General features: G+C 50.9%; 2 protein-coding genes across 4 annotated transcripts in view; one reads left to right on the top strand and one right to left on the bottom strand.

Annotated features, from left to right (window-relative positions):
• Window positions 1-579: 579 nt before the first annotated feature.
• Window positions 580-19,513, bottom strand: TRMT44 (tRNA methyltransferase 44 homolog). 3 transcript variants are annotated; one of them, XM_084799720.1, is made up of 11 exons: window positions 18,982-19,513; window positions 18,542-18,656; window positions 17,173-17,392; window positions 15,523-15,591; window positions 14,369-14,476; window positions 13,589-13,660; window positions 11,085-11,191; window positions 9,749-9,932; window positions 8,400-8,832; window positions 5,519-5,635; window positions 580-1,330 (listed from the first exon to the last, which is right to left on the bottom strand). In XM_084799720.1, exons 1-11 carry the CDS (start codon window positions 19,478-19,480, stop codon window positions 1,080-1,082), a joined length of 2,175 nt encoding a protein of 724 aa, XP_084655846.1. In that variant the 5' UTR covers window positions 19,481-19,513; the 3' UTR covers window positions 580-1,079. The 3 variants fall into 3 exon arrangements, with proteins under 3 accessions (XP_084655846.1, XP_084655847.1, XP_084655848.1); XM_084799721.1 differs by having other exon boundaries at window positions 17,179-17,392; XM_084799722.1 differs by lacking the exon at window positions 13,589-13,660.
• Window positions 19,514-19,602: 89 nt separating this feature from the next.
• Window positions 19,603-26,518, top strand: part of ACOX3 (acyl-CoA oxidase 3, pristanoyl) — a 40,183-nt gene continuing 33,267 nt past the window's right edge. The window contains exon 1 of the mRNA XM_084799725.1: window positions 19,603-19,621. The gene's annotated coding sequence lies outside the window, so the exon portion shown is untranslated. The remainder of the gene's footprint in view (window positions 19,622-26,518) is intronic.

Raw genomic sequence — 26,518 nt, 5'->3', positions numbered from 1 at the left:
TTTGTGAACTAGGAAGGGCAGGAACCTAAGACTGCTGCTGTCCCACCTCTCGGTCTAGCTGTCTTAACATGGGGCTCCAGTAAAATCTGAGGGAGGACCAAAAACACCTCTGGGGGCCTTGCCTTACTAAGTCCTTGAGGATCATAGTTAGATTTCCAGGTACCTGCAGGGCCTGAGACCCAACACTGCTTTTCAGACAGGAAGCCAGGCTGGGAGAGGGCTCTGCAGCTTATGGGCCCCCGTGGACCTGGGAGTAAAGGCAATTATAGGCAGGGCTAATGAGGACAGAGCCTAGTCGTTCCAAAAGAGAGGTGGTGGTACTGCCTGGGTGCAGATCACTATCACTGCTCTCGGTTTGGGGCTACCAAACTGGTAAGGGAAGAGGTGGGAGGAAGCTCTGTGGGGTCTCACCAGCTGGACCCAAGACCCATGGCCGCCGCTATCCTGGCCCAGGATGCTGTTAAAGCCCTTGGCTCTTCAGAATCAACGACTTCATGCTCATCGCTCAGTTGATACCAGGTCAGTCACCAGAAACACTTCTACCACAAGAGGAGGATTCAGAGACTGGTCCCCAGGATGTATGACAAGATGTGTAGTGAGTGTCATCTTTTATGTAAGTCGGAAATCATTTTTCCTGAAAGGAAAAACTGCCCAATACTTCTGGGGAGAGGGTTCCAAAGACAAGGTTAAAGAGGGGGTGTTGTTCACTCTGAGTCATGCCTTGATCACAGGGTATCCAGGTGTGACTCTGGAAGCTGTTCTCTCCAGGGCTCTGATAATCACCAGAAAGCCTTGAACCTCTGCTTGCAGGATTCTGTGACCAGCCTGCAGCGAGCTCCGGGCAGAGGAAACCTGTGGCACACAGCCCTGAGAATGAGAGGCTCATGTCTGTAGAGGCTGACATGGTGGCTCTGGCATCACGGCAGACCCAGAAGGGCTGAGAAGGCTCCACAGTCTGGAGACATGTGCCAGTGACTGACCGAGGCTATGCACACCAACAAGTCACACTGAAGCCAACCCAGCCAAACATGGTGTCATCAGGACAAGGGAGACAGGCAGGAGTGCCACAGAGGCAACAGCTAGAGATCACTGAGAAGTGACTCAGGAGCCTGCCTCTGTTTCTTTGAGGTCTGGGACAGGCACAGCTCTTCAGGCCCATGGGCAAAGGGGCAACGGGCAGCAGGCAGTACGCAGCCATCGGGATGGTGAGTGAAGAACCAGCAGATACGAGTCTTAAACACCTCTGCAGACAGGCTCCGCTTGGCTTCCGGAGGCTTTTCCTTCTGCAGCTCTCGCCGCCAGTCCCGGATGTGAACTCGCCCATTCAGAACTGAGGTTTAGAACAAAAAGACAAACCTAAGACATTAGCCTGAGTGTCATTAGTATACAGGGACTGAAAAGTGCCACCTTGTGGGGAGTCCTGACAGGGGCGCAGGGTCATGGTGAGGGACTCCAGCCATGAGGGGACCTGGATGCACAGTGCGTATTAGTCAGGAAATACCCAGGGTGGCCTGATGCCTTCTGCCAACAGCTACATGTGAAACTCAGCCAAAGCAACCAAACCTTCTAGTCTCTCCTCGTTATGCAAAACTACCTGTAGCAGCGTGGCAGGAGAAATCAAAGTGCCTCATTGAGGGGGTCTGGCTCACTGACTTCCAGAACTGAGCGTATGTGTGAGTGAACGCAGCTTCCTGTCAGCTCTGGCCCTAGTGAGCCTGGCTGCCGCCATTAGCAGCCTGGGAGTAAATATTTCCCTTGGAAACTTGAGCAATGAGTCCTGAGAAGACCCTATGGCACCCAGGACATAAGGAGGGTTTCGTGTTCAGGCGTGGCTTGAACCTCCCTGGGTCACATGACACCACATGCAACCACCTCCTTGGGGCCAAGGTCTGTCTTTCCTGAACTAAGGCCTAGGTCAGGGTCACTTCAGGACACTCTGAGAGACATTTCCCAGAGCAGAGCCTCTCAGTGCAGCATAAGGACACAACTCAGTCACTGTGGGCCCAGAACTCTCTGAACTGTGTACAGAGGAGCCTCTGGGGCATCTTCCAGAAGCAGCAGGACACTAGTCTGTGGCTAGAAGTCCCTGCTGAAAGTTCTCACATGTTTAAGTAATCTGAGGTCAAGCTACAGTGGACATGAAGCCTGCCCTCAGTGCTGGCTTTGGCCTTCCCTGTGCATGGTGGCCAGTAGAAGACACACACCACACCATCAGCCCCCTACCCCCCAGCTAGCTAAGAGCTAGTAGCATGGCCTAGCTACACTCTGGGGCACTATTTGCAAGGGTCATGTGATCAGGCCCAGACTGTAAGTATAAAGACCAAAACTAAATAACAGAACCAGTAAGAGAAGGAGCCTGGAGAGGGCAGTAGCCAGGCATCTAGTATGCAGTGTGCCAATAGTCCCAGTTTATACCCAGATGCCAGGCAGCTCCCTGTTGGCCCCATAGCCGTCACTCTGGAAAGCTGGTGTCAGGAGCCAGAGGGGCGGCCCTCCAGGGCACATGCCAGCCATTCAAGGCACACTACTAACAGCTTTCCTCTGGGAAATGTGCTACTAATTTGAAATGGAATCATGGGAACAAATCTGCTGCCTTCCCAACCTCCCAACTCATGCCTCCTGCTGGGGGGGCCTGTGGGATTGCAGAGAAGCAGGAAGGCTCCCTCACAGCTGCTCAGCAACAACAGCCTCTCACTAGCATGCATTAGAACCAGGAACAGAAAGAGCACCTACGTGCTGTGTCTGCAGGTACACCAGCGCCAGGGTCTCACCTGGCCTGGATTGTCAGATTCGCTGGAGACTCCGGTAAGTCACCAACCCCTCTGGGCTATGTCCAAGTCCTCTAGATGAGGATGCTACTCCACCAGCAGACAGGAAGACACAAGCATGCAGGCCCTGAGTTGGGGCAGAGCCAAGGTGGGGACAGTTCTGACATGACACAGACACAGTGTTCACATGAGCTGGCCTTATACATCTGAAAGTAGCTTCCTTAGGAGCACACACTCCTCCAGATCAGCCGGAGCCATGTTAGCTTAAAACACAACAAAACAAAACCCCATCCAGAGATAAGCCCCAGCTTCAGCACATATTTTCTGCATGACTGCACAGAGAATGCTCACGTGGCACTGGATCCCCAAGCCTTCTACTCAGAAATGATTCCAAAAATAATTGCCCCCACAAAGCAAACTGCACAGAAAAGCGGTTAACCCTATACATCCATGTTTACACGGGACAGAAGAGATGGTCCTTTATAAGGTCAAAAGAAAACATGTGGGAGCCCGAGAGGCCCCTCAGGCTGTAATATTTTAACTGACTAAAGCTTTCTAAGCAAGCACAGATCCCAGGCACAGGGCGGCCTATCTGGACATCTGGGTGTGGGGCTCTTGGTTTCAGCAGTGCCCCCAGGATGATGTGTCAGGTCATTCCTGCACCTACCATAAGCAGCACTTTCCCAAGTGAAGGTCAGTTAGCTGGACAGAACCACCCTTAACTTCCCACGGACAACTGGACCACCCAAGGTGTGCAGACATACACAGCCATGCCCTCCCACAGGAGAGCACCTGACACCCATGTTCAAATACATTATGCAAGAGTACCTGACATCATGTTGTCATGTACATGGGGCAGCACACATCTGTGCCCAAATATATGAGGCAGTGCACACCTTGTCTCTCACAATAACACTGAACAGTAACATGGGATGTTCTCATCCTTAGGTCTAAGGTGTGTTGGCTGGGTTGGGGACAACTGTAAGGCCCTGTTCCCTATCATCAGTCAGTGGCCCTTCGTGGATACAGCTAAGGCTGACCCCAACCTGTCTCCAAGTCCCAGACTGTTAGCATGAGGTGCACAACGTTGGCCTCTTGGCTTTGGGTGGCATACCACAGAGGAACCAGCGCTGAGCTGAGAGCAGCTACACCATCACCTGGATCCACGGAGCTCAACACTGCAGTCTGACTTGACAGAGACCTTGGGGCAGTATGCCACAGGTCCCAGAAGCAAAGACACAGAAGCCAGGTTGCTCCTTCCCAGGCCACTTGGGTATCAACCCCCTGTGCTAGTCATAGAAGTCACAGTTCTCTGGATAATGCAACAGGAGGCTGCTACCCAACCCAGATCTTCACACACGCTGACCTCCTCACTTCTCCCTCCTCTCCTCCTGGCCCTCTCTTCCTGATTTCCCTCCTCTGGTCCCACTGGAGCACCACCTCCCACCTTCTGAGCATCTGAACCCGAGCAGAGTTCTGAGGCACACTGCTGCAGCAAGACAACGCTTACTGTGTTTGGTGCTGTTTGTGGAGGCACCGTGGTGAGCGCACTCCAGCTGGGCTGGGCTGGCTAGTTCTTATGTCAACCTGGCACAGGCTAAAGTCATCTGAGAGGCAACCTCAACTGAGGAAATGCCCCCTGGGCTGCAGGCAAACCTGTAGGGCACTTTCTTAACTAGTGATTAAAATGGAGGTGGGGCCCAGTCCATTGTGGGTGGGGCCACTCCTGGGCTGGTGGTCCTGACTTCTATATAAGAAAGCAGGCTGCACAAGCCATGGAGAGCAAGCTAGTAAGCAGCACTCCTCCATAGCCTCTGCATCAACTACTGCCTCCAGGTTCCCACCTGGTTTGATTCCTCCTATATTGGCTTTCCTCAACGGACTGATATGTAAGCCAAATAAAGTCTTCCCTCCACAAGTTGTTTTTGGTTATAGTGTTTATCATAGCAATAGTAACCCTAACTAAGACACTGGGTGTACTTACACACAGTCGATGACGTACCAGTAGCCTGTGAGGCGGTTGGAGTGAGGGCTCAGGCAAGGCTGCAGCTCTCCTCACCTTGTGCTAGTCCTACACACTCATGAACTCACAGCACTGTCTACATCTCAGGCCTCTGGGTGGACGCCGTCACACTTCCTCTCCACCCTTAGTCTGAACACTCTCGCAGGGCAGGAACTGGAAGTGTGGAATCCAGCCCTGGGGCAGAGCCAAGCCTCAGTCTACCAGGAGAGCCATGCAACAGCCCCTGTGCCAGGCCCACAGGGTGGAGGTTTGAAGCGAGACTAGAAGGCTTATGCCCCACCTTGCCTGATGGGCTCCACAGCTCCATATGCTTCTTGCTGCAGGTGGCAGAGGTAAGCCAATGTTTCTATGATGACAAGATGCGGCCAGCAGGCTTTGCAACTGACCACCTGGCCTGCGTGAGGAGCAGGCATCAGAAGCACCGGGAGCTCAGCACGTCCTAGACAGGAGCCCTCTGGACCAAGGCACAGGGAGTCTAAGCAGAGGCTGGCATGCGCCTAGAGAGAAGTGTGGCTGTGGCCTCACCCCAAGATATAAGCTGGCGGTGGCCTCGGTGGGCAAAGGGGTGCCACGCTATCCACCTGGCTCTTCTGAGCATCTAGGCTGCCCCAAGTCTCACAACCCCCTCCAAGGGGGACAGAAAGCAAAGTGCTACAGAATGCACTGGGAGGAGCCTGCTCTGGGGACAGGCAGGATGGACAGTGTATGGAGTCCTCATAGATTTTACCTTCAAACACCTGGTGGCTATTCCTGAGCAGGGTCTGTAGGCCTCCACACTCCCGCTTCAGCCTCTGCAGCGTCTCTGGGTTCAGTTCCGCAGCCACTTCTGCTAGGGAAAGGCTCCCTGTGGGAAAGCAGGTTTCCACAAACAGTCCAGATTACAAGTCTGTAATCAGCAGAGATTGTCAGTTCCTGAAGCCAAACCAAATCCTGTAGCTTCAAGTGTGCCTCAGATGCAGAACCCTATGCATGCAGCTTAATAAGTCCACATCTTACAACCACAGGACATGCAGTGGCAATCACCCCAGCCACAGTGACGGTGTGCCAGTACACAGCAGCACATGCTTCCACCGTACAGGCTGAGCATCAAGTAAGTCTACCAATGCCTGGTGGGTGGCTCAGACCCCACATCCTTGGTACCATACAAGTAAGATCTAGTTCAGCCGCGCATGGTGGCACACGCCTTTAATCCCAGCACTCGGGAGGCAGAGGCAGGTGGATCGCTGTGAGTTCGAGGCCAGCCTGGTCTACAAAGCAAGTCCAGGACAGCCAAGGCTACACCGAGAAACCCTGTCTTGAAAACAAAAAACAAACAAACAAAAAAAGAGAGATCTAGTCCAGAGCTGCGGGGGCAGAACCAACAGGCAAGCCTCTGCTGTGTCTCTTGGTCAAGCTGCTATTAGGGTTTTGAGGGGCACTGCCCACGTGCGCCAGGCACACAGGGGGAACTGGGGTGGGGGGTGGAACAGAACTGCAGAGGTCTCTCCCACTCACAATGCTGGTCAAGACTCTGCTCACATGTGAAGACTCTCTGATCAGACTAGTGACACTGAGGTCTATTCCAACTAAGATGACAATGAGTCTCTGTAGTGGATGTACACGTTTTTTGTTTTGATCCCAAATGTGGGATGGGGAACAGGCTTGTGAGAAAACAGGTGATGTTTATTTACCCACTAAAAGATGAACCACCTCCTGTGGGGGCTTGGCTTTTGCCAGCTGAAACACATCTTAGTACAGACTCTGAGAGGAGATATATATATGGCCAAAACAGGAGGTGGGGGTTTGGCTGTTCATCGCTCCGCTTTGAGACGCTCCTAGAGAGAACCACTCCAGAGAATGCTTTGGGGCTCCGAGTTCCAGCAGCAACTTTGGTTGAATTGATGGTTCTGCTGAAATCCTGCCGACTACACCAGGGGAATTGCTCCCAGGAACTGAGTCCAAAAAGGCCTACTTCTCCTGTTCCCATTAACCTCTTTTCTCTATTTAGGGTAAGTGGGTTGGAAGCGAGGTATAAGCATTAAAGAACCGCAAATAGGGGCTGGAGAGATGGTTCAGGGGTTAAGAGCACTGACTGCTCTTTCAGAGGACCCAGGTTCAATTCCCAGTACCCACAAAGCAGTTCATAACTGTCTGTAACTTCAAGATCTGACACCCTCACACAGACATACATGCAAGCAAAACACAAATGTACATGAAATTAAAACCAGAAACAAACAAACCAAACCAAGTAGGTTTGGAAAAGGTAGAAGCCTCCAAGTCTCCCTGGGTGCATTTGCCAAGAATCTCGCAGGCCTTGCAGCACACCTGTGCCTCCTAGTAAAGCTGGAGGCTGATGACGGCCCAGCCTCCACAGCCTTTTCAGTTAGGCAGTAGCAGCATTGCCTGACCCAGACCTGAGGGCTTTCTTCAGTGTCCAGCAATGGCTCACTGAGCGAGATGCCCAGGCCTCCATCAGGCAGAGTGCAGAGAGACCACCTACAGGCTCAGAGGCCCCCTGGACACTCCATCCTCACAGACACGCTTTTCACCTAGGGGCACATCTGAGAGTCTCCAACAGACCCAGACCTCCAGATACCTCCAGACAGTCCTTCCTTCAGGGAAGGTATGGCACCCAGTGCTCTTTTTGGTAGCGGCAGGATGAGCCCAGCCCCTAGAGCCATCTCTGGACCTAGGTCTGAGGGATGATCCAGCTGACTCTGGACTTTCCATCCCAGGCACAGCCCCGCCCCCCCCCAATACCATTCCCATCACTTCCTCTGGTAAACCAGGAATCCTGCTGCACAGAACATTCAGAAACTTCCAGACCCACATTGCTATCCCAGCCTGCTCTTTGTTCTTCCAGTCTGCCTCCCTCTGCAAAGACCCCATATTAGCATCTAAACAGTGATACTGGCCCCAAATCAGAGTGCTGGGTCTTCAAGTTACATGGGCAGCTGAGCCAAGGCCCCTCTGGCCAGTGTCCTGTAGGTCCTCCCAAGACTGGTTAGTTCTGGAGGGGAACAAACAAGAGGGTCCTGCCATGTCATATGTGGGAGATAAGAGGATAAAAGGAAGTAACCTGGACCCAGCAGTCACAAATGAGGATGTGGCATAGGGCAGTGTTGCCACTCTGCTCTAAGTTATGCTGGGGGTCACCTGCACCTGTGTGGGGCAAGAACTAGGCAACACCCCAGCTTCACGTGCAATCCTGGTTCTGGCCGGCAGATGGCCCCACACTGCCCTCTGGTGGTCATAAGTGGAAGAAAGGAGTGCAGCTGAAAGCTCTGGCGGCCTCAACTTAACTGGTAACACCAACCCTACTCTGCCTGTTTCTCTCCAAAGCCCAGGAACCAGCCAAAGAACAAATGGATGTAACTGTCTCTCCCATGGCAAGAGTCTTGTATTTTGTGGTTTCAGAGAATTAAAGTATTGAATTTGCATTCAGGTGGGTGGGGTTTTTGACACTCAGTGACCTGTCTCTAAGAACTGAGCATGAGCAGCCCTGGCCTCTGCCGTCCTCTGAACAGCAACTACGGGCAGCTGCTCACTCCCAGCCTCTGGGTGTGCTGAGCTGCAGAAGACCCACTGTCCATGCTAGCAAGGGAGCCCACCCCGAGGGTGAGGCCTACCTCCTCCATTCCAGGTCTTCAGACCCCCGTCCTCAGAGTTTCCTGTGTTTAACTTCTTTCCATCTAACAACAAATTTGCCACTTGTAACACCACTTGATCAATGAAGTCTCGAGGGAGGGCAGCGCAATTCCTCACACGTTCGGCTTTTTCTCTAGGGCAGAATCCAGGGACCCAGAGCCCTGTGGCTGCGGCTTCTGCTCCTTGCTCAGCAGCCAGTCTCTCAGGCGTGCACTCAGCCCCAGCAGCAGAGGTCCTGTGATGGTGTCGGTGGGCAGCATCCTGAGCAGCAGTCTGGGGTGCGGAAGGTGCGTGTCCCTCACTAGGCGGGCTCTGTGGGTGGCCCTGTCTGCTCTGCAGATACTCTGTTCTCTGCGCATCCATCCAGACCTCTGCAGAAGGTGGGTATGTTCTGGATTTCCCAACAAAGCAGACCTGTGTTTGGAGGCACTGGTTTCAACATCCACGGAGCACACGTGTGCTCAAGTACAAATTATACCAATATTTCAAAGTCTGTCATGCTAAGGAAGAAATGCTTACTTTAGCCTTTTGGTTGTACTAGGGATGGAATCCAAAGCCTGCTGTGTGCTGGGAAGCACTCCGCTTGAGCTATGCCCTCAGCCCCGTAACCCTTAATTTTTTTTTTTGAACAGATACAGAAATGGTACAACAACAACAACAACAGCAGCAGCAGCAGCAGCAGCTAGTGAGGAGGAACATGGGCACAGACCTACGGAAGGTACAAGCGAGCTCAGGGTTCTAAACGCTTTACTCTGCATGGCTCTCACTGGACCTGCCCTTGCTCCAGGGGTGACACAATTCACCTCTGAAGGTTTCTGGGGGTCTGTGAGAGAATAAGGCTGTGTGTTAACCTCTAGCATGACACTCAGTACAATGCAGCTGCCCAGTGCCACCGGAGGAACTTCCTCCACACTTTCCCTCTGGTCACTCCAGAGTCAGCGTGCACACCAGCAAAGGGAGCCGATGGAGCTCCGTTAGAGCCACCCAGCCCTGCCATGTGCTGAGTTTGGCATAGAGCAGCATCTCATGGTTTGGTCCCCACCAGCTGGTGGTTGCCCAGCACTTGCTGGGCACCACCCCATTGTAACACCGGGTCAGAGACTGATGAGCTTCCTTGGTGATTAATGACGAGCAGTGGAACTGCAGGTGTGAAACACAAGCCTCTGCCACCCAGACTGAACCTTTTCCAACTCCGAGGAGCAAGACTTGCCAACACAGACGCCATCTGGGAGAAAGGTGCCAGCCTGAGGAAGCACCTGAAGGACTTCCGAAGGAGCCTCAGGTGGACACATATGCCGCTCCCTGGCCCTGTGCCTGCCCTGGCACATACCCGCTTGGTAGAAGGAATCCTGAGACAGTCCTCCTGCACGTGGAAGCCACAGGACAGCCCCACCTCCAGCACGAAATCCAGGTACTCGCGGTATTGTGTCTTCCTGCTCTGCTGCCGCCGGTATCTCCCCACAAAGTCAAAGAAACAGCAGGGCAGGACAAAGAACCTGCAGGTGTAGGAAGACCTGGAGGAGAAAGAGCCAGGAAATCCTCAGGAGCCCAGCACAGACCCAGGTGAGCAGGCTCACACAGCATGCAGAAGCAGCAGGGCTGAGTGCCTAAACTGCTCCTGGCTAGTCTTATAGCTAAGAATGCGTGGAAGGCACTCTATCTTGTCTGGTTGTTTTGGTCTGGTTTGGTTTGGGCCCAGCCTGGCCTCAAAATGTACTATTTATCTCTGACTTCCTTGCCTCTACCTTCAGTGTGCTGAGCCTGAGGCTGGTATCCTTCTCTCAATAGCCATCTCATTGGGATTTTTATTCATGGATCTCTAAAAACCATGCTGCATATCACATCTTTCAGGGGTTTTTTGGTTTGGTTTTTTGTTTTTTTCAAGACAGGGTTTTTCTGTGTAGCCTTCCTTGGCTGTCCTGGACTCACTTTGTAGGCCTCGAACTCACAGTGATCTGCCTGCCTCTGCCTCCCAAGTGCTGGGATTAAAGGCATGCGCCACCATGCTCAGCCTGTATCTTTCAATAATAGAGAAATTGAGTAAATAAAAGATAATTTTCCTGAGCAGTTACTCAGGTCCAATCAGCTCTCTGGAGCTGGAACTTCAGGTAGAAATCAGAAACCAAGACACGGGCAGCAGAGTTAAGTTCAGACTTGAGCTGGAGTGGAGCTGGGAACACAAAGAGCTCAAAGTCCCGGTGGTGGGATAGGTCCAATAGAAGACCGAGGGAGGCAGGGCTGATGGCACAGGCAGTGTCTCAGACTCCTCAAAGTGCTATCTAAGGGTGAGGTTGCTACAAAGGGTCTGTCTAAGGAAAGATTTTTCCTCTGAAGCCAAACCCTCCAAAATCAGAAGAACAGTTTAAAAACAACAACAACAATGAAGCATCTTTCAACATGGGTTAGAAATGCCACAGAGATGATGCCGTTGGGATCAGTGTTGGCTGACAGAACATCAGAGGAGCTATGTGTATGGTGTAGGGTTTCTAGTAGCCACAGTTTCAAAAGAAAAGAGGGTAGATTTAAATTTACTCACTATATCTATGCTTCCATCATTTCAACACTCTGAGTTACCACGTCAAATGCTGCACTGCCACAGTGGCTAAGGGCTGCTATTGTGGATGTCGTGTGCACAGGAAGAAACAGCCACCTGCCTCTCTACTCACCTGGCTGCAATGACAGGGATCCAGGGGGTTAGCTCATCAGAATGGTTACCAATCAGCCAATCAACACCAGGGAACAGAGTCTTGTCACTCGGGGTGATAGAACTTTCCTTTAAAATGTCACACAGAATGAACCAGTCAGTGCATGCCACAGTCCACCTGCCACATGGCCCTTCTGGGCCTCTGCTGTGCCCAAGTTACTAAGAGAAGGTCACTATCCTACCCCTAGTTGATCACCAAGGACACAAATCACCAGCAAAGTTTAAGGACCCCCAAAAGAGCACTATTCTGGATGATGACTGAAGCTGGTGACTGGTCTCTGAGAAGAGGGAATAAGTCCACACAGTTCTGGGCTATTCTGTCACCATGGCCAGTGAACTCGCAGCAGTGACACTTCACCCACACTGCCCTTCTGAGTATCTATACACCACCCTTCCTGGTAGTCAGCAGCCACTCTTGAACTAACCAGTGACAACTCAGAGATGTTACTACACCAGCCCTCACGGTAGGACTGTTAACTCCCTACATCAACCCCCACAGGAGAAGCGTTGCAGCCACTGTGGTGGCATTTACACAGACGCTGCGACACTGAACATACACCATCCCACTGCCAAGTGCATAGCCACACAGAAAGCAAACCTTTAGCCACATGTGTTATCATTTCACTCACTCTGCATTTAAATTGGCCCATTTCTCTCTCCATGAATCCAGACCTTACTTATACTTTGGATTGCCATTATCAGGCCAAAGGGTCCTTGAAACAACCAGACCTGCTTTACAAAAGGCCTTCTGAATATAGCAAATTGCAGCCGCCCTGTTTTATGCACAAACTTAAAGGCAACCTGAGATCATTACCACACTGTACTAGCAAGGGATTCCAATTATACTCCCACTGAACAGGGGTTGGAAAGCAGCTTAAGCCACAATGGATGGGACTTCTAGACAGAGCTATCACAGAAGCCACACAGCTGCAGCTGGAGGCAAACTATTAGCAACAGCAGCATGCAGCTTGGTCAAAACCTCATGGCCCCAGGCTCAGGCACAAAGTGCAACAGAAACACAGTCAGCTTCCACCTCGCACACCCAACATTAGAACCAGCAGTGCTGGCACTGAGACTAGAAGGGGCTCCCAATCGGTGAGGTGACTCACTGAAGGGTCTGCCGCAGGTCCTGCAGGTCCCTACACACAACTCATAACAAACCTCTTACATGTCCTGCACGTCCTTCAGTCAGGACTATTACTGGGACAGTTTGAAGTCTGTACCAAGCAGAGGGTTTAAGACCCAGGACAATAATGCTGGCATCTGCTGAATTACTCCTGCTGATTGACGGATGGCACAGCCACCTGCAGGGCCCTCTCTGTGCACCCGCCAGCTTACCAACAATCCTCAAACCTGAGACTGAATTTTTTTCTTTTTGGAGACAAGGGCTCACTAGTATTAGCTGGGCTGGAACTTGCTTATATATCCGGGTTGGCCTAGAACTCAGAGATCTGCCTGCCTCTGCCTCCCAAGAGCTGAGATTAAAGGCATATGTCACTATGCCCCAGTCCTAAGAGCATTTCCCAATTTTCTTTTTTAAAGGTACAGGTCTCATAAAAGCCAGGTTGGCCTTGAACTCACTATACAGCTGATTCTTCTGCCTCCACCTCCCAAGTTTCAGAATTACAGGAGTTCATCATCTTGCCTGGCTAAATTTCCTACAACATAAATCTATAAGCAATTATGACTCCTGGGGAAAACAACCATGAATAAAGAAGGAAGAATAGAGTTAAGGGACTGGCAATGAGCCCCCGCGCCCCACCCCACCCCTTAAGCCTTTGTCATATTATCCCAACCTGAAAAAGAAATAAGACTACAGAAAATGCAATAGCCTCTAAAACTGTACTTTCTGCTGCCGATGAAGCAGTAACAGCTGTGGGCAGTGTTTGGGCAGCGAATGGACAGACAGGTACAGTGGCAGCTGTGGGCAGTGTCTGGGGCAGCAAATGGACAGACAGGTACAGTGGCAGCTGTGGGCAGTGTCTGGGGCAGCAAATGGACAGACAGGTATAGTGGCAGCTGTGGGCAGTGTCTGGGGCAGCAAATGGACAGACAGGTACAGTGGCAGCTGTGGGCAGTGTCTGGGCAGCAAATGGACAGACAGGTACAGTGGCAGCTGTGGGCAGTGTCTGGGCAGCAAATGGGCAGACAGGTACAGTGGCAGCTGTGGGCAGTGTCTGGGCAGCAAATGGACAGACAGGTACAGTGGCAGCTGTGGGCAGTGTCTGGGGCAGCAAATGGACAGACAGGTACAGTGGCAGCTGTGGGCAGTGTCTGGGCAGCAAATGGACAGACAGGTACAGTGGCAGCTGTGGGCAGTATCTGGGCAGCAAATGGACGAACAGGTACAGTGGCAGCTGTGGGCAAATGGCGGAATCGAGAGGCGCTCCTGCCACCAGCTGATTCTAGGGGACAAATCTTGCTAGATCTACTGCGGATGTGTTGGGGAAAGGGAGAGAGTATTACCTCTAGCTGAGTTTGGGGTCCATACATGTCCCAGATTTTTCTTCTTCGGACATCAATCCCTCTGCCTGGATGCTGAAATGAGTAGTTTTGAAATCATGGGTCTTTGGGCCACTGCAGTATGTTAGCAAAAATAACAATCTGCAGGCACTGCCGCTGCCACACAGGAAGGGCAGGGCAGAGTGTTCCTGGCATCAGTTCTCAACTCTTGGCAACACTGGCTGGTGAGCATTTGTGCCCCACCAGCCATCACGACAGACCTTCAAAAGGAACCATAGTGGCCTGTGCCCTAAGAGCACATCCAGGCTCAGTGCTCAGGGATGCACAGAAGGCAAGCTTGTGATGAGGTCCCATCAAGGTCTCTGCACCCTGACCAAAACCTTATTCATTTCCCCACTTGGGAGGAGGACTACAGAACCTTCCTGTCACCCCTACCCCCGGCTTCCAGGTCCTTCCAGGGACACCACTGCAAATGCCTCCTGTATAGACACCGGAACGTTCCCGCTTCCCAAGCTCTTGAAGCTGTGGGCACCACTCTGAGCCAGACTGCAGCATCAAGAAATGTTATTTGAATTGGGTGTACCTGCGTATTCTGGAATCAGAGACAGGGGGGGACTCTGTGAGTTCAAGGCTAACCTAGACTACAAACAACCTCTAGGCTAGTCAAGTTATACAGTGAGACTTTGCCTCATGGAAATTAAAAACAAAAATAAGAAACATGAGGCCCCTTTGCCCAACCCAGAGAAACCTTGAGAAAAGAAAAGACAATAGAGCTATGCTCACCCCCTCGTTGCTCAAGATGTGAACCAGGAGGCCATTTCCACAACCCAAGTCCACGAAGGACTGCTTGGTGGTGACTCCCCTCTCGGCCCTTTCCTCTTCCCATAGGATCTGAGAGGAGAGACAAAGTAAAGCCAACTCACATGTTGACTCAATCTATTCCAGAACAATCCTAGTGGGTAAAGGCGCACGCCTGTGACTGCAGCTCCATGGGAAGACGAAGCAGGAGGACTGTAAGTTCAAGGCTTGCCTGGGACCCTGGTGGGATCCTGTCTAGTATTTTAGAAAGGAGTTGGCGATGAATGGTTCAGTGGTAGAGCATTTGCCTGGCATGTGTGAGTCTCTGGGTTCCAACCCAAGTATTAAAAAAAAAAAAAAAAGGACCCAATGTTTATGCCCCTAGGGGATGGGAAGGGTGGAGAAACTTCTTTCAAGTCCCCAGGGCTCCCCGGAAGGTGCCACAGATGGAGGCTTTGGCCCCTAGGACACTAGGAGCGGCCCCCCATCCCCCATTCTCCCCTGATGTTGTATTCACGCAGGGCTGGGGTAAAACTTAGTGGTTCCCATGGTAGGGTGAGCCCAGAACATATAAGGTCCTGAGTTCCACCGCAGCACCAGAAAAAGGGCATCTATGTCCAGTGGTCATTTCTAGGCATCAGCACACCAAGATGATTCAAAGTTTGGTCACACTTTCTCCTCGTCCTTCAACTACTGCATGCATTGACAACCAACACGCCCCTGTTTTCTAAACTAAGAGAACTACAAGTTAAGGGAATTGGGAGACTCTAGTTTACAGATAAGAAAACCAAGAACACTGAGTTAAAGAAGCGCCTACTTGAGCAGGCCAGCCAACGAGTTAAGACAGACGAGGGAGAGAGGCCCAGCTCACAGCTGGATGGCACAGCTGGATGGCAGAGCACAGTTGGTGCCTCCCCAGTGACAACTGTGTCTCGCTGACGCCTGCCCCATCTGCCCTCCAGCTCCTGATTCACATGTGCTCTACGAACATGAGAAGTCCTGCTGGATGTGACATCATTTCATAGCAGGGCAAACCATGAGCCTGACTTGGTGAATGTTCTACCCCCAACTAGTAGCATCTGCCAGAGGCAAGCTTCACACCCCGCCCCATGAGTGTGCACACTGCCACGTGCTCTTACCAGCAGGTACGTAGCGATGGCCACGTCTTCATACACAAACTTTTCAGGATCTGTTACTTCAGGCCAAACCTAAAATGTTTTCAGAGAATGTGTATATAGCTGTTACCTCAGACAACTTAAAGTATCTCCAAACAGCCTAAGTCAAACTGAACTAGTCATATAATTAATAAAGGCATAATATCATTTCAAAGACAAAGCTCACAGTTGCTTTCTTACAATGAGTGCTTTATACAAAAACAGTTATTACACTGCTTGTAAGGGACAGGACGTGCCAGCTTATCAGGACAGAGACAATTACTAATGCAATGAGGGAGGAGGGCAGGGATACGGAGGTGGCTCAGTGGGTAAAGCGCTTGCTTTGCAAACATGAGGATCAGAGTTCAAATCCTCAGCACCCACATTAAAAAGCCACATATGGCCATGTGGGCCCCTGTAGCCCAGCCCTGGGACATTGGAAATAGGAGGATCACTGGGGCTTGCTGACTGCTAAACCCTAGTGATGGAGCAGGCCACATGGCACTCTCCTCAGACTCTGCATGTGTATGTACAAGTGCATGCACCTCACACACACATGAATGCAAACACTCACACAAATGATGAGAATATGCAGATGGCTAGAGACGGGCTCACTGCTCAGGGGCAGGCTAAGGATAGGCAGGAAAATCAAGGCACCTTGAGAGTCAGCCACGCACAGAGCAGACAGGGACAGTGAGTGATGTGATGGATAAACCATGTCCTGGGAACAATTTAAAAGCTGAAAACCAGGAGTACCTTCTTAAAGGTATTGAGGGTTCATAGGGGGACAGAAGACCCCTCCACGCAGCCAGGGCCTGCGTCTTCAGGAGAAGGGAGGCCAGCTGTGTACAGACAGACCTGAACCACATCTCTATGACCAATCACTGAGGCTCTAAGCCTGTGGCTTTGGCTACTTTGCCTTATGATGTGCTTGTCTTATTAACACCTTTAAGTTAATAAGGCCAGGGCTGGAGAGACAGCTCAGTGGTTAAGACAGCTGACTGTTCTTGCACAGCACTGGAGTTTGGTTCTCAGCACAGCTCAGCACCACTGCCTGTAATCCCAGCTCCAGGGCATCTGATGCTCTATCATGTCTCTGAGGGCAACTGGATGCCATGTGCACATATCCCCACACAGATACCCATACAAACAGAAAATTAAAACTTTAGAGTAGCCAGGCCCACCTGGTAGCACACACACACACACACAATCATAGCACTTGGATGATACGGAAGAGGCATGAGAGTTTCAGGCTAAACTAGGCTACATAGAGATCTTGTCTCAAAAAACAAAACAAAACAAAACAAAAAACAAAAACAAACAAACAAACAAACAAAAACCAAAAATGAAATTTAAACAAAGTGCAAACTTTGTGATACAGTAACTAACAAAATGCTTATTGAGTTTTAATTAAAATTATGCTTTTTGAGTTGAGAAATGTTAAAAGAAGTTTACTCCTCAGTTTTAAAATGTAACAAAGCGTCCACTTGCTTACACTGTCTGCACAGTAGTGGGTTTTCAGTGTGGCGCCTGAACTTGGTGGGAAACCCACAGGGAGCAGAATCTTCCTGGCAGGCACTGGCCATGTCACTTGTTAAATGAGGGGACCGACTGCGGACATGCCACTGGCGTTACCTTTACCATGTCTCTGTACTTCTCTTTGAGCTCCTGGTACAGCCTGCTATAGCGCAGGACAGACACCAGGGAAAGTGTGCTTTTGAACTCGCTCTTCCTGTTCTCCACGGCCCACCTGGCCAGCTTGGACAGCAGCTCTTCTCCAAGCCAGGCAGGCTTGGGATAGACAACACCATCTGAATGCCACCTCTCTGGACAGAAAATTAAAACAGATATGAACCTTTGAAAATAAGAGAAATACCAGTGAGGAAAGCTGGCTTCAATTCTTACTCCTAAGTCACATGTTTATTTCCCAGAAGACAGCAGTAACTCCAACATCCTTTCTCTCTCACTGTGTGAATGTGTGTGTGAGTGTGTGCATGCTGCTGTTGCTGATGGTAGTGTTAAGATCAAACTCAGGGCTTGGCTAGGGACACAATGGGCAAGAGTTCCAATGAGTGACAAGCCAGCACTTTATAATAAGCAGGGCTCTAAACTATGATGGGATATGCCACCCACGCCTTGGGACCAAGATATAGCAACAGTAGCATGATGAGTTCACATGAATTTGGTCTAGATTTGACATGTCCCCCGAAGGCTCCTGTGTTGAAGGCTTGGTCCTCAATTCAGCTGAGTTCAAAGGCCTTTGGAGGGTGACTGGACCATGAGAGGCCGACCCCATCAACAGGCTAACTCATAGACAGACTCAGCTTAACGGCTATTGTGGGTGATGGGTGCTTACAGGGCAAAGTAGGGAGTTGGGGAGGCTCTTGAAGGGTAGAATTTATCCATGGCCCCTCTGTTGATTCCTGGCTGTCCTGAGAGAGAGGCTTGACCCTACCACATGCTCCTAGCTCCTCACTAGGGGCCCCAAAACCAAAGAGGAGAGCAACCACGTACAAAAACCTAAGACCCTTTTTTAGAATTTTATACATACAGCTGTGTGTGTCCGCGTGCTTGCAAAAGACAGACAGCAACTCACAGAACATGCTGGTTCTCTCCTTCCATCATGCGGGTTCTAAGGATCAAACTCAGGTGCTAATATCTGAAGCAAGCATCTTTATGCACAGAGTCACGCCACTGGCCCTGAAGCCTCAAGTTGACTTGCTTGGGTATTTGGCCACAGCAACAGAAAGCTGACTAGCAGCGAACCCCAACCAGTTGCTGCACCCACTAAGGCCAGATGCAATGCAGAGACTGGGGACTCGAGCTACACTGCAATCCTCAACCCAGGACCGGCAGAGTGGTGACTCAAGTATACATCTGGTCCATCCCACCAACTCAAGACCTTGGCTCTTCTGCGCCCCAGAATCTTCCAGCTGCCCAGGGATAGGATGTCAAGGAAGGGCACCACAAAGCAGTGCTCAACAGAGCAGTAACCAGCTCTTACCATTCTCCTGCACTGTGATGGAGACGGAGCTGATAGACGTTACTTATCTTAACCTCCAAATCCCCCGCATCATCTTCGTCCAAGGGTAAAAAGGTGACACTCCCATTGGAGACATCTGAGGGAAAAAGACAAGGCCAATAGGTCATAGCTGCTCTAAACAGATCCCTTGGTTGGAAGTAGAACCGAGCATCAATGAACACAAGGATGCTTTCCAACCCTCAGTGGCTGTCCAGTGCTAGGGAGAAGAGCTTTGCACTTTGCATGCTATTAAAGCTTGCACTTAGAAAGTACAAGGCCGGAGCCAGGTGGTGGTGGCACAGGCCCTTAATTCCAGCACTTGGGAGAAGGATCTCTGGGAGTTCTAGGCCAGCCTGCTCAACAAGGCCCTGTCTCAAAAAACAGATGCTTTTCAATGTTTGTGCTCTTCACCAAGCTCTCACCTTGCACCACCAGTTCTTTCTTCGGCTCTGTAACGGGGAAGTGGGGACTCGCTTTCGGGATGACGGTTCTGAGAACCAGATCGAGCTCCTGCGCGGCTCCAGGATTAGAACCCAAAGCGGGGCCAGAGAGGAAGGCCAGCATTTCCGGGTTGTCGTGGGCGAGGCTTTGGGAGACTCGGTCCCACAACGAGTCCAGGTCAGTGGCGGGGCCGTCGCCTTCGCGGCCCGCCCGAGGTCCCAACCCTGGCTCTCCTTCGGGAGAGGCGTGCCCAGGTTTCCCGGTGTCATGCCCCTCCAGCCCGGGCCCCTGTCCCTGCCGTGGTTCGCACTCCGCCTGGTCCCGGGGCCGAGAAACACTCCCCCGGGCCTCCAAGCGGGCGCCGCACAGCCGCTTATTGGCCACCTGTGGCTTCTCCAGCCACACGGTCACGGCGGCCCAGAAGCCTTCGGGCAGCAGACCACTGGGGTCGCTCACCGGCACTCGGCCCAACTCCACCATGTCTGCGCGCTCGGCGCGTTGGGATGACGCAACCCGGCAACGTGTTGACGTCACGGAGGTTAGAGCCGGAAGACCCGCCTCTGTTTTGCACGCCGGGAGGTACCCTCCGGTGAGTCACTAGAGGCGGGGAAGTTGACAAAGGTGAGTAGAGTGTGGGGCACCCGGGATACAGTCTCCTAGGAGCCTGCCTACTTGAACGCGCAGCCTCTTCTTCAGTTGCTCTCTGACTTGTTTTCTTGCATGAGAATAAGAATTTCCAAGAGCTGTACATCCATCTCACGCCCCCAAAATATAAATTTTGGCCCACTAGGTTCTACCTCTCTCACGGCAAAGCGAGAGAAGGGTAGAGAGGGTGTTGTTACTCGAGCAAACAAAATGCAACTGATGCTCCCAGCAGAAAGTCACACCTAGCTGGAGGATTCTACAAGGCTGGCTGACTAGAATTCGTGATTGTGAGGAGTTGGAATGCAGACCCAAGGCCAGCATTACCTTGGGCGATTATTTAGCCCCTTCATCGTCATGCACTGTCTACCTCCGTGTCTGACCCAGACCCTTTGACTGAAAGAAAAACCTCTGGAATATATTAATTTTGGAGACCATTACCTTCTGCCAACCCCAAAGATAGGCTGTCATAAGAAAACAGAAGAAGCATATAGCAGAGATGTCCTTACTTTGCCACCTGAAGTCCCCAAGAAAGTATTTGTTAAATCCTTTTGGAATGTACAAACTATTAGCTTCCACCAACATGAAAGCCCAGAATGTCACCAGCGATTTTCCCACATTGTTCTAACCCACCTACCTGATGGTGCCCACCAGTGTATTTTAAATTTTCTTTATGGATTCTGTTACTGTGAAAAACATCCTCCGCCTGTCATCATGTATGGACATGGTATTTAAACCACAGTCACTCCTAACTGGCTCCAGACTAAGCTACTTCCTATTCCCTTTAAGGCGGGAGTTGTGGTTTTGTATCAGCACATTAAACAGCGTGCCTCTGCTCTGTGGTCCAAAGAGCCAAGCCTTCACCCCTCGACCTCACCTCCCAACTTTTTGGCAACACCCGTGGGGGCAAAAGTTTCACTTTGTTGCTGCTCCTGGATTTCACTGTGCCTCTTACGGAGCCAGGCTCATCCATGGGCACCGTGAGGCGGCTACACAACCATTACAGCTGCTCGCTGCTGAAGCAAATGGCAGCTCCTGGCGGTGACAGTGGAGCAGCAGCAATGACATCAGAGTAGCAGCAGGGGAGTTGAAGGAGGGGCAGAGTGGAGCTGTGGAAGCTGTAGAGGGGGTGACAGGAGCTGGCAGGGGTTGGTGGCAGAGAAGGATGGCAGCGGCTGCAACATCGATGAGGACAGCAAACATGGCAGTGGCGGCAGCCATGACAGTGGTCATGGCAAGAGGGGCAGCTGAAAAGTTAGAGTGCGGCTAGAGCAGAAGCCAGAACAGGGAGGGAATAAAGAGAGGGAGCTGAGGCTGAAGGACAGAGTGCTGTGACGAGCCTGAGAAAAGCTATAGGCTGCTTGAAGAATTCTAGAGAGCTGGTGAGACTTGAGAGCCAAGGGACTCAGACACCCTTCACCCACCCAGGAGCTGCAACAGCAGTGCCATACAAGGCTGTGGAGTTCTGTACTCTAGACGTATATAAGAGCTTACACTTGTCACTGTAGGACTAAGGATGCTTGTATTCTTAAGCTTACACAGATGTATCACTAGAGGGCGCCACGTGTCGTTGCTTCTGCTGGGTGCAGCCATGAACTCACCGTTGGCATACGCTGAGGGATACGAAAGCCATCAAAAACCAGACAGCCCTTGAAGACCTTCCTTTTGCCTCCTCCTGATTTCTATCCACTTAGAGCAAAGGACCTCAGCTTGCTGAATGGCAAATACTAACTTATTCAAAGGTGTTTTAGCAGTGCCGCGGCAGCCAGAGGTCAACGGTGCCCAAGGTTAACTGCAGATGTTTGTGGGGATAGAGAGTACAGGGCTAAACAGACCCTGTCCCTGAGAAGCCGCCAGCTGGCAAAGCAGGCTGACCAACATGTCAGTATCCATGGGCCTGGAAAGCAACATGTGGGGGGTGGAGGGTGCCATGCAGAGACACAGAAAAGCTAGTGACTCACTGTGGCACCTCCAATCTCAAAGAGAGAAAAGTCATTGACAAGTGATTTAAAGAGATTTGTGCCTTCCCCCCAGAAGTTGGACTCCAGAAGACCTAACTACCCAAATAAAGGGCCCAGAACCCAACCAAATAGTTCCCCGGGCCACCAAAGCTTTCACAGTGGGAAAAACAACACATTTGTTGGTATTGTCAAAAGTAAAGGGCAAAGTTTTCCACAGGGAACTCATGTTTACAGAAAAGACTTCGCTGCCGTGGGGCTGCTGGTACAAAGCTGGCCACCACTCCTCCTTGTAGTGGCTATCGGAATAGGAAGTGATTGTCATTTGGGGGTGGGTTTGTTTTTAGGGCAGTGCCTTTCTGTTACCAGAGTTTCCTGGGCCCTGGTAGCCATAGCAGGGTCATTGCTACCAGAGCCCATCTGTCCTACCACTTCTATCAAAACAAACCAGGAGGCCAAGATTGGTGGATGATGCTCAGGTCAGGGCCTGGGAAAATGAGGCAGAGACTTTAATATCCCTCCCAGCACAGCAAAGCATGGTACTGGGGGTGAGGGCCACGGGCAGGAAGACAGACACCTAGTTAAGTGGGACAGTTTCCCACAAGAAGCCCGCATCATCGTCTGCCAGGACACCAGTGCACATCAGTTGGATGGCTCTTCCTCCTCCCCAGGCGGTGGCTTCTGGGTTTCCAAACTCTGCTCCAAACCTAAGCTTACGGGCTTCTTAGGTCTCTTTCACACTGTTGTGACATGCAGCAGTGACCTACTAATTAAAAGACGGTGTGGTGGCACACACAGAATCCCAGCACTCAGGAGGCAGGGGCTGGAGGATCACTAGTTTGAGGCCAGCCTGCCTCTGCAGAAATGCAATTGACCGGGCAGGAATAAAGGTATTCTATTTTCATTCAAATATATACGTGTGTGTGTGTGTGTGTGTGTGTGTGTGTGTGTGTGTGTGTATGTGTGTGTGTGTGTGTGTGTGTGTGTGTGTGTGTGTGTGCACATGCACACGAGTGCACATGCACACGGAGGCCAGAAGGCAGCTTCCAATCCCTAGGATCCTGTTGCTGGTGTTTTTGAGCTGCCAGATATTGGTGTTGGAATCTGAACTCCAGTCTTCATGAGTGAGCAGCAAATGTTCCTTTTTTTGTGTGTGTTGTGTTTTTTGTTTGTTTCCTTTTTTGAGACAGATTTTCTCTGTGTAGTCTTGGCTGTCCTGGAACTCACTCTAGACAGGGCTGGCCTCCAACTTGGAGCTCTGCCTGCCCCTGCTTCCTAAGTGCTGAGGTTAAATGTGTGTGCCATCACTGCTTAGGAAGAGCAGCATGTGTTCTTAACAGCTAAGACATTTCACCATGCCCTACGAGTTAAGATATTCTAAAGAAACACTTGTGCCCTCTCATTTGGCTATCAGATAATAGAAAAGATGGTTCCCAGCTGGGCCTTTAAGCCTAGCATTCAGGAGACAGAGGCAGGCAGGTCTCTGAGTTTGAGGCTAGCCTGATCTATGGAGTGAGCTTTAAGTGGGTTTGTGCTACATAAGGAGATCTTGTCTTTAAAAAAAATAAAAAAGGTAAACAAAAGGTGTCTGTCTTTCTGCCCATGGCTCTCACCCCAGCACCACACACAGTCCATCCCCCCTTTCAGCCGCCCCTATCCCCCAGCCTTCTCTCTCCACTTGCTGAGTCCTGCTTCATGGTCTTTGGTTCTTCAAACAAGCCAGAGCCACTCCGGCCTTAGGGTCTTCCCCCTGGTTTGTACATTTCCAGATCTTCTCTCCCTCCTCACCAAGGAGACACCTCCCGGACCTTTCTCCCGCTCTTGTGTTGTGTCTTCTTATACCCCATTTTGTTTGCTTCTAGTCTCCTTCTTCTAGAAGGGGCACCAATAACTTGCAGCATTATGGCACTAGGACCCTTTGTGGCACAAAGGAGGTCACCGAGGTTAGGAAGCATGACAGGAACACTGCAGAGCACTGAGGTACCCTGCAGAGACTCCTGGGAGAAGCAGGTCCTAGCCTTCAGGGAAAGGAAACCAGTGGATCCAGGACAGACAGACATCTGAGTTATTGCCTGGCCAGAACCGGTGTGGCCATAGTGCTGGTGGGGGATCTTTCCATCTGCCCTCTGAGGGTGCCACTGGGCAAGCAAGGAACGCATTCTTCCTTGGATCTCTTTCTCTCTGGGCCACTTATCAGAAAGTGCCCAGAAATAAGGAGACCCATTAAGTGCTGAGCCACCCTCCAGCTCCTTTCCCCTTCTCAAGAAACTGTTTCCATTTCTGACCTTGTGTCCCTAGTGCACCCCTTTGTTCACTGAAATCACATCCATGGTTTGGCACTAAGCATTTGTCTTCTTTTCTTTCTTTTTCTCTCTCCTTTGGATCCTGGCCAAAAGCCTAGCCATATTTCCCCTGACACTCTGGGATTTCTTATGGTTTCTGTGGCTCCCTTGTTTAAAGACATGGCTTTCCACTCTCCTACCCCACCTTGTACTTGCCTGGAGCTTGGATTATAGAGAGATTTCCTGAGATTGCAGCAATCCAGGTAAACAGCCTGCACAAACACATCTGTATGTCTTCACCAATGAGCTAGCGCCAAGTCCTGCAGCAGCCCTTGTAACAGATGGTTTGTATGGCGCTCCCTTTGGTCCACAGCTCATGAGATCTGCTGTAATCAACCAGGCTAAGCTGCAGTGTTCTCCTATTCCCACAGCTCATGAGATCTGCTGTAATCAGCCAGGCTAAGCTGCAGTTTTCTGCTATTCCCACAGCTCATGAGATCTGCTGTTATCAGCCAGGCTAAGCTGCAGTTTTCTCCTATTCCCACAGCTCATGAGATCTGCTGTAATCAGCAGAATTGTGAGAGTGGCAATGGGGAGGGAAGAACATGCACACCAGGAAGGGGGGGAGGGGCCCGCTGGAACATGTTTTCTAAGTTCCCTCCTCATACTGGCCTGACACCTATCCTCCATGGACGTGACAGGTGACAGCTCCCTTCCCATCCACCAAACTCCATTGCCACAGTCATTATCTCAGCTGCCTCAGGAGCAGTTCTGACCCTTTCTCCTGCTCCCACAATGGCTTGGAAATACCTCTTCTCTCCCGTACTCCTGGAGGGAGCCTCAACAAGAGTCAAATGGAGTTACCTTATGTCGACAAACTCCCAACAAAATGGAGTCAGGAGACCTGGGTTGGTTCTTGGTAATAATCGCCTCATAATAAAAGCAACACAGCACTGCACAAAAAGCCTTCCCTAAGGAAGCCGGTCCAGGAACTGCCATCAGCCTCTGAGGGACTCACCCTTTTTATCTGTCCTTATGGCTAAGAACCGGCTTTCCCAAAGAATCCATGTAACTGTCCTATACTCCCAGTCTTCTCCCACGCTGTGATCCACCATGGTTCATACATCCCAGGTAGCAATCCCACTGTTCCAAAGGAAAACCTTCATCTTAGGGAGTTAGTCTCCCACCCTTCATCTAAACTGATCATTCCCAAGGGACCAATGATTTTCTAATGTTCACACATGAACCCGACTTCTTACTAGCTGTGTTTGGACAAACCTTGTGAGCTACGCATGAGTTCCGTAATGAACGGTACCTTGTTACTCTCTTAACTTTGGAAAAACAATAGCATGCATCCTTGCAGGCCATGCTGGCTGGCCCTGTGGATTCCAGCACTCCCTGCCAATGACAGTGTTTTGGTTGTAGATGCTGGTGAAGACTGAATGTCCGATCTGACTGCCTAGCAAGGCAGAAGACGTTCCTGCCAGCTGTGCAGTCACTCTGAAGGTGGCTGGGTAGGGGTGTTCCTTCAATTCTGGAACCTTCTAGGCTAGACTAGAGCAGGACTTTCAGAGGTTTGATAGCTGCTTTCTGACCCTGCTGCTAGGTTCCCCTGCGTGGTGATGGAAGGCACTGTGACAACTGCACAGTCGGTGGAAAAGATGCATTTGTTGTTGGTTTATCTGATTATATTTGTGTGTGTGTGTGTGTGTGTGTGTGTGTGTGTGTGTGTGGTGTGTTTTAATGGTGGGAATAATTCCATTCTCTAAGCTGCTTCCTTTAATGTTTAAATATTAAATATTTAAATATTTTCTTTATTTAAATTTAAATGTTATTTATGTACTATTAAATATATTAAATATCAAATGCTCTGTTTTTAAATATTATTGTTAGTGTGTGTGTGTGTGTGTGTGTGTATGTGTGTGTGTGTCCTGCATGTTCCTAGAGGTTGGAGGACCTCTTTCAGGAGTCGGTCCTCTCCACTATGAGTTCACTAGGCATGTGCAGGACGCCCTGCTTTTCAACAGGAAAGCCCCACTGATACCTGTGACTGCAGGTTCTGTTCTGAGTCAGGGCCATAAATGCGATATTGCTGCAGACAAAGTAGTTATGCAATTAGGCAGGCAGCTCCCGGCCTCGGCCGACTATGGCAAAGTCCCCTTGTGTCTGGTCCCAGTGCCTTAAACCTGTCTCTGAGAAGGAATTCAGCCTCTTTCTCTTCCCTTGATTGTACCACCCATCATTTAGTTCCTTTCGAAGGAAACTGGCATTCCCCTGGCAAACAACCAAGTCCCATTTGGTTCTGTCTGTACATTTCATGTATGTGAAACTTAGCTTCGATCCCTACCCCAACCCCAGCAGGCCCTGAAACGATTCTGGTGTAGAGCTGATACCAAGAGGCAGTAGAGAGGACCCGTGAGGCAGAGGAAGGAAAGCGAGTATAGTGAGGATGCAGTTGAGAGCCGGTTAATGTTGTGGCCAGCAGGTCCCGCGGCTGGGCCACGGTGATGAAAGCCACAGTGATGAAAGCCGGCCAGCAGCTGCTCGCTCAGAAACGCCCAGCCAGGGGTGCGCTGAGCAGTTAGTTCTGCAGTGACTTCGGGAGTCCGTCAATCAGAGCACTATTCTAGGAGTTC

This window comes from Acomys minous (assembly GCF_964271855.1).
Source record: "Acomys minous genome assembly, chromosome: 10".
Lineage (NCBI taxonomy): Eukaryota > Metazoa > Chordata > Mammalia > Rodentia > Muridae > Acomys > Acomys minous.
Note: the sequence above shows the minus strand (reverse complement) of the source record. Positions and strands in the feature narration are given on the sequence as shown.

What these genes read in the sequence shown, in the direction of transcription:
- TRMT44 (XM_084799720.1), bottom strand. Translation starts at nt 19,480, where the DNA reads ATGGTGGAGTTGGGCCGAGTGCCGGTGAGCGACCCCAGTGGTCTGCTG. An exon ending in GGATTCCTTCTACCAAGCGG is followed by an intron (nt 8,833 to 9,748) that starts GTATGTGCCAGG and finishes CTCCAAACACAG; the next exon opens with GTCTGCTTTGTTGGGAAATC. An exon ending in TAGCCACCAGGTGTTTGAAG is followed by an intron (nt 1,331 to 5,518) that starts GTAAAATCTATG and finishes TCTAAACCTCAG; the next exon opens with TTCTGAATGGGCGAGTTCAC.